Here is a 15895-nt window from a genome sequence, read left to right as displayed (position 1 = left end):
TGCATTGCGGCATATGTTCGGCAACGTTTTCCATGCTCTAATTCGCCCATGTTTTTCCAACAGCCCCAGATGGCGTGCAGCCTCCCAGGCTTTTGTCTGCCGCTCCAACCAGTCTTCAGGTGGTCTGGGCTCCACCAGCCCGCAATAACGCCCCTGGCCTGCCCACTTACCGACTGCAGATGAGGCCCAGACATTCCACCGGCGGCAGCCTCGAGTAAGACAATCTAGCCGTGCTTAATGCCATTTCATGTTTTGTAAATGCTTGAAAGTATGGTATTTAGTGTGTCTCTGTAGGTGGCAGTTGCTTTTGTGCAGTAAATGTTAAATGTACCTTAAGTTCCTGCTTGATTAAATGGCACTTGTCCTTGAACCGCAGGCTGCTCACCAGTCCTTCTGCCTCCCTGAGCCACGTGACCAGGGAGCTCCAGCCGTGCACGGAATACGATTTCAGAGTGATTGCCTCTAATAGCCACGGGAGCACCTACAGTAACTGGGTCACAATGACTACCGAGGAGGACGGTAGGTGATGTGTGCACACACAGTTTACAGTGACATGCATGTCAGCTTCACTTTCTGAATATGTGCCTGTAAAGTGTTCTGTTGTAGGTGGATGGGGTTACCTTGCACTTTGACTTGTTTGTCTTGTATGTTTCAATTCACTAACTGGCCAATTAACTTTGCAGCATGCACTCTGATAAGCCACTGTTTGTGTGGGGTTGCAAACGTGTGGAAGGCAGACGCAGGAGTCAGTCCTGCTCAAGTAGCTACTCAAGGATCGGCTGCAGTGGTCGAAGTGTAGATAACAAAGTAGTAGAACTGCTAGTAGAACCTCTTCACAAGTCCGGGGTAAGCTGGAGTGGTCCCCTACGTGACACAGAGTGAATTCAGCACCTGGAAGAGCACACAGATAACAGCAGCGGTGTTGCTGGATTCGGGGGTCACTTTCAATGCCTGTGTTACCGGTATCGGACTCGGACTACGCCGGTCTGGAAAAAGGTGCCGGATATACCAGCACGGCTTTTTCCGTACTGGCATACTTGTAATGAGGCCCAATGTCTGTTTTTGCTAGGATATCAGGGCCTCCATAGAGCCTTAATGCAGTGAATAACTCATGTGAACTTTTTAATGGTGAGATTTGCTCTGTGATGGATTCCAGTGCAGCCTTTCAGCTGAAGTACTTACGTTCCAAGTGCTCCAACACTTGGTTTACTGAACCTCTAACCTTGAACGACAGTTAGTTTGGTGCCTGGTGTGAGTTTGATGCATAGCTAATATTTCTATGACTAAATGCTCTCATTACTCTACAGCCTTTGAGTCGGCTGGTATTAAGTCTAGGGCACTTTTCTCGTTAATGAAAGTTATGAGGAATTCTCGACAGAAGAAAATCCTTGCTTACCAGAGTACAAGTGTCAAAAACATGTGGAGTTCTTCTCTAGGAAAATTTCAGATATTACAGAGAAGATTACTCAGACCAACCCTCAGCAGCATATTTTACGGCATTAATCTGCTGTTATCTTGGACCAGTCTTACATCCCTGTAATGGATATTCTTATAGTTCTTATGAACAAAATGAAACCAAACTTTTATGGGAATGATCCTTGTCCTGCTTTCAAGTTCAAAGAATGTTTTCCACTTTCTGTTTCCTCCATCACCTTTTGGTGAACCTCTGTCTCAGCAACAGCTGTTTTCCTGATTCTTGAAAAAATGGCCACATATCTCCCCTTCTAAACAGGCCTAATCTTGATGTGGATTGTCCTTCAATTTTCGACTGGTGTATCGTCATTGCCATTTCTTGGAAAGTTTCATGAAAGAGTGATTTATGTATAACTGAACTAGTGGATTACTGAGAAACAGCTCTAGCCGACCTTCGAATGGCAACATTGAAACTGCTACCCTTTTCATTTTGGATGATATATGCAGACGTCTGGAGGATGGGGGCTCTTGTCTTTTGGTCCTGCTCAACCTATCTGCTGCATTTGATGAAGTTGACCATAATGCACTTCTGTCTAACAGGTGACAGTTGTTGACCCTTGAATGGACCCGCTCAGACGTCTTTCATGTGCCCTTTTGGTTTCCCCCAGGGATCCATGCTGTCATCTATGTTCTTAAATTTGTATATGGAGCCTCCCGGTGAATTGGCTGTGTTACATAGGGAGTATGCATCAGTATGCTGATGACTCAACTTCATATTAAGGTGTTGTCAGAGGGAAGCATCCATTGCATCCACGATTGTTTACTTGATATCAAAGACTAGATGGTCTCCCACTTTCTGACACTGAACCATTCGAAGACAGATCTTCTATGTTCTCATTCAACTTCATCTTTGATTGATACGTGGTTTACATCAGCCAATAATAAAGGCACACAATCATGTTTGCTCCTCATGTTAAAACATTGGGTTTTCTTTTAGATGCCTGTTTGTCTCTGATTTTTCATAATATTTATTTAGTTAGATCTGCTAGCTTTATTTACCCTGAGAGCTATTAATATTAAATCTTTTGTTTCTTTTGCCATTTTTGACTACTGGTTCAATCTTTAGTCTTGTCCTGTATTGACTTTGGTAATTCTTTCTTGGTGGGGTCTTCCCAATCTTCATGAGAACCTATGAAATCGGTATTTCATACTTCAGCTAGATTAACATTTGGTCCTATGACGTTCGATAGAATCACCCCATTCTGAAAAGTCTTAATTGGCTTCCTTTAGAAATTATAATCTCTTTTAAATCGATTTGTATTTCTTACAACACCATTTCTGGGTCTACTATTTTATACATAGCAGAGAAATTGAACATTTTGGGGGGGCTTTAGACTTTTACGCTGCAAAGAGCTATTCCGACATGAGATCTGCAGGTTTAAATGGTCACTTTCTTGCAAAATATATTTTTAAGGTGCTGCAACCACACGTTGGAATACACCTGCTCCTGAAATACTATTTCTGATGATTTGAAATTTAGAGAAGTTTTAAATTCCTGGTTGTGGGATTCAGTCCTTTAGCACACAGTGATTTGTTTTTTGGGTTGATCTTCCCGCCGGAATTCTTATTTTCAATGAGTTTGTTTTTGCAAAAGTTTTAGATCGAGTTTAGGAAATGCTTCTAGTGTGTTTGTATTTTAGAGTCGTGTTTTTACTAAATTTCTGATCTTAGTGTGTATGTTTCGTTTTACTTTGCCCAGATGCAATTTGTGCCTTGTTTGAAGTTTATACAAATGTGCCATATTATAATATCTGCTTCCCTTCAACATAACATATCTAGACCTGATCAGAACATAAGAAACCATAACTATGATCAAACTGCCCTAGATATATATAGCATGCAGAGGTTAGTACAGTACATAATGTACATAATGTCAATACATGGCTAATGGTTTCCAGCTGATTCAAACTTTTACAAAAACAACAATAATACCTCACCAAAGATATACCACAGTGAGGTCCCTTCACCAACAACCATTGCTGTAATTTCAAGCTAAATAATTAAAATATTCATCTAACAGCTGAGCAGGCAAATTTAATAAAGTATTGCTTTGGATCACTGCTGCTTCATAAGTTTTTGTTACCAACTCTGGTGCACATTTATGTCCTGATCTGTTGTTAATCATGTACCAATTCCTCGATTTCTTATTAAATTGTCTTCTCAATTGCTCAAAAACAAAGGGTTAGTTAATATTCCAGTCTATCAACTTGAAGAAGACTTCAGATCATTCTCGAAATTAATTCAATATTAAACATCAATTTTCATTCATTGCTTTAAAAATCAACGTAAATATCGGAATATGTGTACATTTATATATTAAAAAAAAGGGAATCTCATACCAATGAATGCAATAGTGCTCATGGATGTCAAGCCCAATTCAAGTTGTATCCTATGGTCAGGGACACATTTCGGTATGCCTACTATATATCACCATATTTTAGATTCTAATTTGACATTATCGTAAACCAGACTAGCCTCAAACCCATAAACCATAGATGGATAAATACTTTTTATTATAAAGCAGAATCTAGCCCTTCAGACTGTATGCTTCGTAATGTTTTGTAACATTTGTAATAGATTGCAGATGGCACAAGACTTTGGTTATAGACCAATAACAAGCCCTTTAGACTGTATTCTCCGTAATATGTTGTAAACTGTTTAATAGATGCCATTTGGACATAGGGGGTCATACCGACCAGGTCCTGGTCTGGTGTGTCTGAATGGGGACTTACCGGGTCATTCCAACCTTGGAGGACCCGTCAAGTCCCCATTCAGAAAACCATTCCCCATTCCCATTTGAGCCCCATTAGGGCTCAATGGGAATGGGGAAGGATCTAATAACGGGCCCGCAAATTGCGGGCCCGTTATTAGCTCCATGATCCCTTAACGGGTCCAACTAAGGACAGCTGGTCAGATCAGCCGTTCCTGGTCGGACCCGCTAAGGGACCTCAGAATGCGGCGGTAGGGGCCTAACGGCACCGGCATCCTTAACGGTGCCGCTAAGCCCCTACCGCCGTACTCGGAATGACCCCCTCAACTTAGATTTACATCTGTTATGATTCAAAGCCTCACCTTTTGAATTTCATTAATCAAGACACCTAGATATGGATATAAATCAACTGACTCCAGACTAGTATTATCTAGTGACCATTTAGTACAGCATGATTTTCTTTTCTGATCCAGCATACGTACCTTTGGTTTTACTAACATTAATTCGTAGAAATATATTGTTGGAATGTATCTCCATGAGAAGCTGCCTGAGAAAATGGCACTCTGGAATCCCTCATTCATTATTGCAGTAGATGATGAAACTTGTTGCACTGCCGGAGGTTGAACAGCCATGTGAGACCATCACCCAGCGGTGGACTGTGCCGTACCATGGAAGGTGACAGCCACAGTCTCAGCAATCATACAAAGAGTCCCAAAACCATGTTCTCCTGCCGACAGTTTACGAGCTCAGGTATTTCTGAATGAGGTGTCTGTTGGGTGGCAGAGGCAATGCTAATGAGAGACCAGCTGCAGCCAAACAAGGAGGTTGTGACAAATGCAGACATCTGACAGATGTGGAAAGGTGGAGAGATAGCTTCTTCTTAAGAGCCAAGGAAGGAAATGTTGTGGCACCCACCTGAGGAGTGGACCAAGATACAACAAACCAGCTATAGACCAGCAACGACAGTAATGGACAAAGGGGCATCCAAAGGAGCATGAGCAATGCTGAGACAGGAGGTGGCAGGACACAGTCCAAGGAGTAAACCTGGAAGCTGTGGTTAGGTAGACAAGGCCAAAAAGCATCTTGGCAAGGAAACATTCAGACACATTATTTCAAAGAAGCAGTTACATGTTGGCGACTAGTGTCATGATATCCACAGGGATTTAAGAGGTAATCATTCTGAGAAATTGCTGCATGCTGAGATCCTGAGTCATATGTTTTACTGTATTTGTATTTTGTATTTTTATTGTATTTTATGTACCGCCTTAATCCAAAGCGCTGAACAGAATTTAAAAACAAACGGTACAAAATTATGAACAATGGTAAATTTCAAACATCAATTCTGGTAGCGAGCAATTAGGGGTAATGGAGGAGATGCGTTTTCAGAGAGACACGAAAGAGAGAGTAGGCAGTGCTAGATCGAAGTGAAAAGGGAGAGCGTTCCAATGAAGAGGGGCAAGCAGCTGAAAGAATCGGAATTGTGAATGGGTACAAGGGGGACAGGGAACGTTCAACCTAAATAGAGATGAAAAGCGCAGAGGACGAGAGGGAGTATAGAAAGATAAAAGTACAGCAAGATAGTCAGGAGCAAGCCTGTACAGAGATTTAAAGACTAAGCAAAGAAAATAAAATTTAAGTTGGAAGTAAAAAGGTAGCCAGCAAAGCGAGACAGGTGATGGTGAAATAGGGTCATGATATGACACAAGACAAAGTAAACGAACAGAGGAGTGATACATTGATTTTAGAGGAGCAAGGGAGGCCAAAAAGCATAACAGAACAATAGAAAAGTCGAGAAAAGATGAGAGAGGAAATAGGAAGTTTCATAGCATGAAAGGTAAGAGAAGAACAGACCTTATGAATATTATAGAGATGAAAGCGACAGGAACGAGACGTTAGAGAAATGTGGTGAGCAAAAGAGAGATTGGAGTCAAAGTAAAGACCAAGATTGCATGCAGAAGGAAAAATAGAGAGAGTAGAGGGAGGAAAAGAAATAGACAGTGGAGGAGGATGGGGATGGAGAGTGTTAGCTGGGAAGAATAAAAACCTGTGTCTTCCCGGCAGTTAGAGTGAGGAAGTGAGAAACCATCCAAGATTTAATGGCAGAAAGGCAAGTCATAAGAGTGTGGTGTATTTCGGAAGTGAAAGATGAGAAGGATAGAAAAAGTTGTGTGTCATCAGCGTAAAAGTGATGTGAAAGACCAAAGGAGGAGATTATAGGAGTGAGTAGTGAAGTGTATAGTGAAAACAGAAAAGGAACCAGAACTGACCCTTCGAGGGGGAAAGGTGAGGAGGTCTTACTACCCCAGGAGACAGAGAAAGTTCTGTTAGACAGATAAGAAGAAAACCAGGAAACAACAGAACCATGAAAACCAAACGAAGAAAGAGATTTTAAGAGCAAAGAATGACCACAGTGTTTAAAATAACAAGCTGAAAGAAGAGAGTTAAGCACACAGATCAGAGCGGTCTCAGTTGGGTGACAGGGACGAAACCAGACTGGAAGGGAGAGAGAACAGATAAATCAGTGACAAAGGATGAAATCTGAGAGTATACAAGGCACTCCAGAAGCTTTGATAGATAGGGCAGAAGAGAGTTTAGAGACGAGAAGAGGATTGGCTGTGTTTTTAAAAAAAATAGGAATAATAGTTGCATGTTTGTGGGAAAAATAGAAGTAGAAAGGCAGATGTTAAAGAAGGAAACAAGAAATGGTACAAGAAGAGCATAGACTTTGGGAATACATGTATATGGAATTGGGTCTGTAGAAGCAGCTGTAATATTAGGTTTCACCAACAAGAATAACACATCGGAATCTGAGATGGGAGCAAAATTAGAAATGAAGGTAGAGGGAGAAGGAGGGGGGGAGATGCAGTGTTAGGATAGGACGAGTTTGCAATGTCCTGACGCTAAAAATGAACTTTAGAAGAGAAAAAGAGAGCAAAATCAGACGCAGAAAGAGTAGAGTTAATATAGGGATCAGAAGAAGGAGCGGAGAGGAGCCGTGTTAAAGTTTGAAAGAGACGCCTCGGGTGAGCGGATTGAGTGTGGAGAAGGTCAGAGAAATAAGTGCGTTTGGCAGAGTTTAGACAAGTGTCATAAAGGGCGTGATAGGAGAAATAAGCAGAGTGATTAGATGAGGATCGAGTTTTAAGCCAGCGCCTTTCCGAGCAACGGAGAAGACGCCGCATAGAACAGAGATGAGAAGAGAGCCAGGGCTGGGCAGGTTTACGAGTAGGGTGGAAAGCAGAAAGAGGATAGAGTTGATCGAGGCCTGAAGAAAAGGATGAGGAAATGGTGGACGTGGCCTCGTCACCAGTAAGAGAAACAAAATTTGTGAGAGAGGGAAGAATAGTAGTACAAGTGTCATATAAAAGCGAAGAGATAAAGTTGCGCATCGAAAAAATATTTTGGGAGTAAGAGGAAAAGAAGTGATACAGAGACTAACGAATGGTCAAATAGGTAGACAGGTAAGGCCTATACGGGGGAGGAAGTAAAAGTTGAAAGAAAGATTAAGTCTAGTGACGAGCCAGAAATATGAGTAGGAGGAGTGGAAAGTGAATAAAGTAAATGAGAATCAAGAATAAAGAGAAAGGGAGAGGCAGAGTGAGTAGAGGAAAGGTGAAGGTTAAAATCTCCTAGCAGGACAAGCGGAGTAGGACTGGGGAGAATATGACAGATAATATGGTCAATATCCTTGCAAAATGACCAAAGCGGGCCAGGTGGATGATAGACAATAAGAAAAGGAATACTGTGGGGAGCGGTGAAGATCTTATAAATAAACTCAAAGGAGGTGTAGTCAGGTATGGCAACTGGTGAAGGAATACAGGAATAGGAGGAGCAATAAAATATACCAATGCTGCCTCCGCGGCCTGTGGCTCCAGGGACATGAGCAAAGAAAGACAGGGAAGAGGTAAGTGAAGCAGCAACAGTTGAGTTATGAGATAGAATCCAGGTTTCGGTAATACAGAGGAAATTAAAACATAATTTTAAGAAAAGGTCCAGTACTGCAGATCACGTATTACATAACGACCTGGCATTCCAGAAGCCCAGGTCAATGGCAGCAGAAGTATTAGTAGTCAATGGATAAGTGAGGTTGGTATTGGAACATGAATAGGTAGACTGGCTGTCCAATTCAGGGCTATCATAAGATACAAAATTTGATATTGATATAGTCATGTAGAAATAGACCAGTACAGTGATGAAATTCCGGATAACGGCAATGATTTGCCTGGTAGTACTGAGGAGGATGTGAGGCCAAACCACGACTTGGCTACAGGGCCATGGGCTGGGGCCAGCTGCAGACAGCAGGAAGCAGGAAGCAGGAACTAGACTGAACTTCGCTGCAGCTTCGCCAAGGGGGCGTGTCTTGTAGCCATCAAGCAGGTGATAGTGAGGCAACCACAATCACAACGCAGCTGATATTCACAGGCCTCAGGGCCGGCTGTGGGGGCATCACGAATCGTAAGGGAGATGATCCATATTAATCACTGGGCAAAGTCACATGCAGTCCAGCTGAGCAAGATTGTAAGGCATGCTGCAAACGGACAAGCAATAATTCCATGACAATGCAGCTTGTTGGTAACCTGAGTCATATGTCCCATACACATTAGACACAATCATTCTAAGATCTGATGCATTTTGGGAAATAGAGCCATGAGTGCCATTAATTATATTACACTGTTGAATGTTGTGAAACCGAGCAGCAAGTCCCACAGCAATTTACTAGACATTGCAAATGGGGAGAGTCACAATATATAAATAACAAGGGCACTGCTACAAAGAGTCCAGAAAGTGAGGATGCATGCTAAAGCCAGTCCTGACCATCAGATTGAGTGGGACAAACTTCACTGCCTTGAACGCCGTCTGTGTCCATTTGCCAGGTAACTCAGGGAGCCATGTACCTAGCAGTTAGTGAAAAATACATTTTCCATAATGCCCCTCCAGAACTAAAACAAAACCCGGACCACATCAGAGACACAGAATTAGGGACCAGTGAGAGGGTAAAGCTGGCAAAAACATTCCGGCAGGTCAATTAAGCCAGGGAAGACACTAGGAAATCTGTCTCAGGATCCAACCACCGAAATTGTACAGCCAAACCACCCTCAGATAGACTGCATCTACCACAATGGCCTTCTCTCGCAACCGGAAAATGTGGAATTGGATCATGGAAATCACGGAAATGAAATGAGCCCATCAAGGACAGGGAGACCATAGTAAACACCCCTACTGCCCCCCAACACACAACACACATGCCTTCCCAGCAGCAGCACAGCAGGATATCCACCCACAACCAGCTTGTTCAGCCTATCCATGTACATATAGTTTATAGATTTAGCCCAGCCCCTTCAGCCTCTTTCTGATCATCAGGGAGAGAAAAAGAGAATGAGAGAGAGAGAGAGAGAGAGAGAGAGAGAGAGAGAGAGAGAGAGAGAGAGAGAGAGAGAAAGCCTAGCCAGTCAAAACTCCCATACCCTTTAGGCTCACAGCTGCAGATCATCAGCCTTGTTTCAATCAAGGGTAGGGGCATGTTATTATATAAGCCAGGGTTGTTTGGAGAAGGCTGGAGAAGGAACAATACTGGCACTGAGAAAGGCTTTAGAGACTTTGGAGTAAACTGTAGACAGGTAAATGTTGCAGAGTAGAGCTGGAGAGGCGGCAGCAGGAGAGAGGTGGGATGATTTTTTACAGAAGACAACACAGTGGTGAAAGCTAAAGGGGAGAGAAAAGAGGGAAAGAAGTAGGAAGTAAAACCATGTGTGGAGTGGAAAGCGGTAGGGGGAGCAGGGGAAAGGAGGGATGACGTAAACCAGGGAATGGCGGGAGGAGACAAGAGAAGAGGGAAGGAGGAAGGGAATTAAACCTGGAGTGGAGTTGAAGGAAGGAGCAACATTAGAAGACAGGAGCGAGTGAAGAAGACCCTGAGTAGAGTTGAAGGTAATGACAATAACTAAGGAAGTGGAGGTGATACCTGGCAAGGAATTTGTTCTCGAGAAGGCAGTTGGACTAGAAAGAAAGAAGGGTATGAGATGAAGAGAAAAATGAAACGGTAGGAGCAGGACAAACTGGTAACTCTTAGTTAGGAGACAGTGATGGATCAGCAGGAGTAAGGCAGCTGTGAGGTGTATGAAAATGGTACATCTTCAGTTGAGGAACATGTACAAGATTGGCTAGGGGTTGAAAAGGAATGTAAGAGAAAAACAAAAGCACTAGAGAAAAGACATCAGGACATTATTAGGGTACTGAGTAGAAAGTCGAAGAACCAAAATCTTGTTTTTCAGAAACAGGAGGTTCTTAAGGGATAGGTCAGGCCCTTGGCAGGCCTAACAGGTTGTAGGAGAGTTCCAGTGGGGTCAGAGAGCCTAGTGACTTTTGAGAGTGGAATGGGGAGAACAAAGTCAGGAAGGAAGGATCGTATTGGTACTTCTGCCTATCCTGCAGCTGACCACAACGCCATCTGTAAGAGAAGCCTGAGGTTCTGTGGAACACGCAAGGACTGGTTTAGGGCTGGCTTAAGCCTGAGGAATGAAACTTGTCAGGTCCCAAGAAGAGTTTGATATATCCTGCAACCTGTATCATTAGGGAGGAGTACGGTAGCTCCTCTTGGACTTTAGAACATTAACAGCTGACACGTGAAAGTCTGACCACTCATCATAAGATTAACAGTTGTGCCACTGGAGATATTTGTGGAAGAAGGCCATGCTATGTTTCTTTTAATTTCTTTTGGTAAGAAAGTATTTCTACTTTTTTTTTATTTTTCTATTGACTTTTATTCAGGGAGCACCTATATTTTATCAAAGTTTCGATTGCAGTTGGTTATTCCGACTCTCAATTTCAAATGGACCTTCCTCCAGATCTACTGATACCTCTAAGCTGGTCGGAAAATACCCTGTACTTCCTCGACAGACTCGGCCAGTTTAGGTCACTAAGTAGGCGAAGTAGCGGTTGTTGCCTCATTGATCTGCCGGAATATTAGTTCGATTAAGTTCGCCATGGCCACCGTCCATCTGGTTGTTTCTCCAGATATAAATCTGTTCCATAGGTCGTCTTCTTGAATCATCCACGGATTCGAAATCAGAGGTAAGAGGTGGGTAGATCTGTTTTGTTTGGTATCTGTTTTGTTTGGTATTAGGGCACTCTGTTACAAGGTGTTTTATTGTTTCCTCCACCTCCGTCTTTTTACATAGACAGCATCCCTTTTTGCCTGTAGCTCCCCGAATGGTTAGAATTTCCTGCGTTAACAGTAGATTAAGTCTTGCTTTCATGAATATAATTATTTTCCTTTTTTCCGGAAATTTAGCACAGTAATTTAGAGGCTTTTTCAATTTGTTAAATGTAGGGCGCAGATGGGTTAAGAGTTTGTTCTCTACTGCTTTCTCAATCGTATGAATCCTGTCCATTTCATCAAATTTTTGTTTCATTCTATCTGGATTTTCTTTTAGCTCTTTTTCTGTGCATACTATTTCAGAAAGCTTCTCTTTTCTGTTTTCAACCCAATTGTTAGGGGCTATGCATTTGCCACTTTCCAGTTCTTCTTTGATGATGTTATATGCGGGTAACGTGTCCGCCAGGATTATTTTTCTGTAGAATCTCATGGCGCTTTGGTCAACCATAGACAAAAGTGACACTAGACCCAGTTCTCTACGAATGGCTGCCATTGATGTTGACTTCGGAGCGCCCAGGAATGCCTTCCCGATCAGCCCCTCCAACTTGTTCTCATCGAGGAACCAGGACTGCTGTTTGGATTGTTTCTTCGGTACTTTCTCGATAGTCAGAACTTTAAAAAAAAAAATGTATTTCAAGATGATTTTCCTCGATGTATATCGCCAGGTTAGTTAATTTACGCTGCAATCCGATTTTCGTCTGATCAATCACGATCACATCGTCCACATATAGAAGTCGCAGGATGATGGTTTTTCCTATTTTCGGCAGAAAGGTCCTGATATTTGCTTCAGAGTGTTGAAAATCTCCCAAGAACGCAATAAATAGGGCTGGCGCCAGGGGACAACCCTGTTTGACCCCTCTATTTACCTTGATTTCCTCTGACAATGTTCCTTGTTGGTTTAGCTTGACTCTTATGGTGGTTTGCGAGTGAAGCGCTTTGACTGGGACGAGAACCATTAGGGGGCATTTCCAGGTGTGTAGTTTCGTCCACAACATGTTCCAGTCTATTTTATCAAACGTTTTCGCCAGATCGACGAAAGCTAAATAGACCTTGGGTGCCCCTTCCTTCACTTTTGCTTTCAGGATGTTAATTATCATGATGTTAATTGATGTAGTGCCATTTTTTTGAAAACCTGTTTGGAGGTTATCTTTGCATGGACCAATTTTCTCCCAGGATCTGAAATGGTCCAGCAAGAGTGAGGCATACATTTTCCCTATAGTATCAAGGAGTGCAATTGGCCTGTAGCTTTCGGGGTCTTCCCGACTGCCCTTCTTGTAGATCGGCACAATGACAGCTTTCTGCCATGACTCTGGAATTTGTTGTTTTCTTTCACATTCCCCAAAGATCTTGCCGATAACTACCAACCACTCTTTAGGGAACTGTTTGAGATTGATGTTCGCAGACCGTCAGGCCCTGGATCTCTGGATGTTTTAAGGTTCCTGATTTTTGTTTCTATGTCTTCGGGGTTTGACACGTCCACCCAAGTAGAGTTAGAGTTGCGCCCTATCGCACATGGAGTTTCCTTTGGCTCATCGAATTCAGTCGTTAAGTACTTTCTCCATTTAGCTTCTGAGACTGCATTGCTCGGCATCAAGCTCGGAGCGTTGTTTGTACTTTTTTATCAGCAACCAGAAATGGCTCGATTTATTGGTTGCCAGTCTTTTCATCATCTCTTCCGCATCCTGTTGATATTGTACTGCTCTTTGTTTTTTCCGCCAGCCGTCGTACCTTTTCCTTTCTAAATACCAATTTGCCCAGTCTTCTTTGGCATTAGTTTTCTTTGCCCTTCTTCTTAATTGACGCCCCACTTTTCTTTGCTCCACCAAAGCTTTGTTATATGCGTGTTTGGGGTGGTCTCGATCAGTCCGTCTTCCCGTAGATGGCTTTTGATACGCCAGTAGTAGCTGTAAGAGGATTCAATTCAACACTACAGCTGAGTCAATGCCTAGTCTGGGATACTGAATGGAAACCCTTATTGATATATGTTTATGTCCAGTTAATGAGTTCTGGATGACTACCCCTATATAACATCCCTCTCTTGGAATCCCCCTGACCCCACTGAGCCAAGAAGTAGTTCTGTTTTGCAAGTTAAAAGGTTTATTTGAGAATTTAAACAATATAGATATATATATCACACTTTATAATAAATTAATAATTGAATATCACACTTAATCTGGGAAGTAATCAATAATGGATAGTCTGGCACTAGCACACTTCTTTATAATCAATGATGAGTGGTTATAGGATGGATAAGATAGCAACAATACCTTTATGGTTTCAAATGGATGCAAGGTGGAATGAAAATGCAGTACGGAAAATAACTTGATAGGGTTTCAGCAAAAGACAATGTAATCACTTTCTTGGAAAATTCACCCCCCCTTTTATGCAATGTAAGGAGATTAAGATGACACAGTTCTTGGGAATGTAATCAAATAGAATTCAGTTCAATTCCCCCCCAGCAGCTTATACACAGATATGAGTTTTGAAACACAGGCAAAATGCTTTGAATATGGTAACAATGCAGTGAGAAATATGCTGAAAATGCTTTTAATTCCCTTCAGGAGGTTCAGGGTGAGTGGTCTCTAGTTAATATGAGTTCAGGCTCACTCTAGCAATGATTCAGGGATGGTTCTTAAGAGGCAAACGAAATTTAGCAGTTCCGGCAAAAGCAGCTATCTTTTTACAAGTAAAGAAATCGGGCCAAATCGCAAATCGCGGCAAAATTCGCGAGTGTGAGAATCGTGATTACGGCACGGATATGAGGAGTAGCAAGTCGTTTCTAAGCTTGTTGAAAAGCTGAGATTCTAAGCTTTCAGAGGAAAGTTAAACCAAGTTCCTAGCACAAACGGTTCCAGAGATACGGATGATTAAATAAAGGTAGTTTTTCGTATTTGAAATTTTAAAAGTTCAAAGCGACAGGTTACAGCTTGCAGCTAGAAAATGACAGGTGACAGCTTTGCAAATGACAGGTGACAGTTAGGAGGCAGTTCTGGTTAGATTTGAAATAGATTGAATCATATTATTTTAACTAAGAGATTGGACCTGCACAGTTCTACTAGGTACTCACACTATATTCTTGAATTAGAATGGGCCTCGCCACGGATCTGGTCAGGTTTTGGACTGGACTCTGGTTCTGGTCTCGGCACTTCACAGTGATCTGGGTCAGCTCTCTGGTTCTGCTAACAGCGGTCTGGGTCACTCTGGATCTCTGGCCTCTGGTTCTGGATACTGGATGTAACACTGCTTTCTGGGTACTGCTACAGGTTCTTGTCATGATCTCTGCTTCCAAAAGGTCAGGGTTTTCCCAACTCCCTTGGAAGCAGATCCATAACCCAGGTTCCGAGTGCCAACCAGTCCCAATTGGGACCTTTTGGACCCAGTCCTGGCGCCAGTGGTACCAGGCTCATAAATATGCCCAGTCCCAGCGCTGGAAGCGCCGGGCTCATAATGCTTGGGTGGACTTACCTGCAGCAGACCATGCTGCTTACTTGCCTGCCAGTTGAGTCTCTGATCCTCTTCTGTTTGGAACTACTTTTCCTGTTGGGTGGGGCAGGAGCCACTCCCTAGATTCAGAACACTGGAACTTTTCTGGAAAGCAGGAACTCTTTTCTTACCTAGGCGTGGCTGTGGAAGGAGACACCTAAGCACTACAGGAGGCTATTTAAACCACACCCGATGGATGAATCTTGCTTTGCGTTATTCTGCATCCTCAGCAGCAGAACGCTCATCGTGTCTTCTGCATCTGATCCTGGGCCTAAGGAAAAAGGCTTACCATTCTGAATCCAGTCTTCAGCAGCACCTATAAAGACAAGAAAGAACAGGTTAGCATTACGGTCTTCAGTGACAGCTCTTCACTTACCTGGTCCATCGGCTGTCACCAACGCCTCGCGCTGCATTCCGGCATCTGAAAGACAAAGGTTTACCTACTCTTCGTGCGCTCCGGAGGTCTTCACACTGCATTCCGGCATCTGAAAGACAAAAGCTTACCAACCCTTCGCACGCTCCGGAGGCCTTCGGCGCTGCATCCCGCATCTGAAAGACAAAACAAGGTGTGTTTAAAGACATTGGGGAACTTTAATACTCACGTGCCATTACTCCTTTCCACGTCTAACCCAGTGGGTATTCCGGCACCCTGCAGCCGGCCCGAACTTGTACATGCAAAATAAAAAGACAGTTAGAGCGCATTGTGAAGCAGGCAACAAGCGCTTACTTACGTGCTTCCAGGCGCTTCTATTCATCACACGGGCTCCATCTTCAACTCACTTCAGCCCGCCATCCGCCATCGCCGGAACCCTGCAAAACAAGAGACATCATTACTAAAGACTTTAAAGACATTAGAATTACTCGAAACTTACCGTTCGTGCAGTAAGCGACGGACAGCAGTCCTCTGAAGTCAAGAGGCCTGCTCCCCTTATCCAGTGAAGAAACTGGTTACAGCACCCTGCCTCGTGGCAGATGGAGAGCACGGCATTCACTTACCTAAGGTGAGAGCGTTAACCTTTGGGGTTCTACAGGAGAAGAGAAAGGGAAGAAGAGAGAGACATTCAATAACCCAG

The 15895-nt window shown here is 43.1% G+C and overlaps 1 protein-coding gene across 1 annotated transcript in view; it reads left to right on the top strand.

Moving 5' to 3' along the window:
- USH2A (usherin) overlaps positions 1 to 15895 on the top strand; it is a 4817015-nt gene that overhangs the window by 2834318 nt on the left and 1966802 nt on the right. Inside the window, exons 39-40 of the mRNA XM_069608572.1 lie at positions 64 to 214; positions 377 to 519. Of these exons, the coding sequence (XP_069464673.1) occupies positions 64 to 214; positions 377 to 519 (294 nt within the window). The remainder of the gene's footprint in view (positions 1 to 63; positions 215 to 376; positions 520 to 15895) is intronic.

This window comes from Ambystoma mexicanum, chromosome 4q (genome assembly GCF_040938575.1).
Source record: "Ambystoma mexicanum isolate Mex_15411 chromosome 4q, UKY_AmexF1_1, whole genome shotgun sequence".
In the NCBI taxonomy this organism is placed as follows: Eukaryota; Metazoa; Chordata; class Amphibia; order Caudata; family Ambystomatidae; genus Ambystoma; species Ambystoma mexicanum.
The sequence above is the reverse complement of the archived record's forward strand: the minus strand, read 5'-3'. Positions and strand labels throughout refer to the sequence as shown.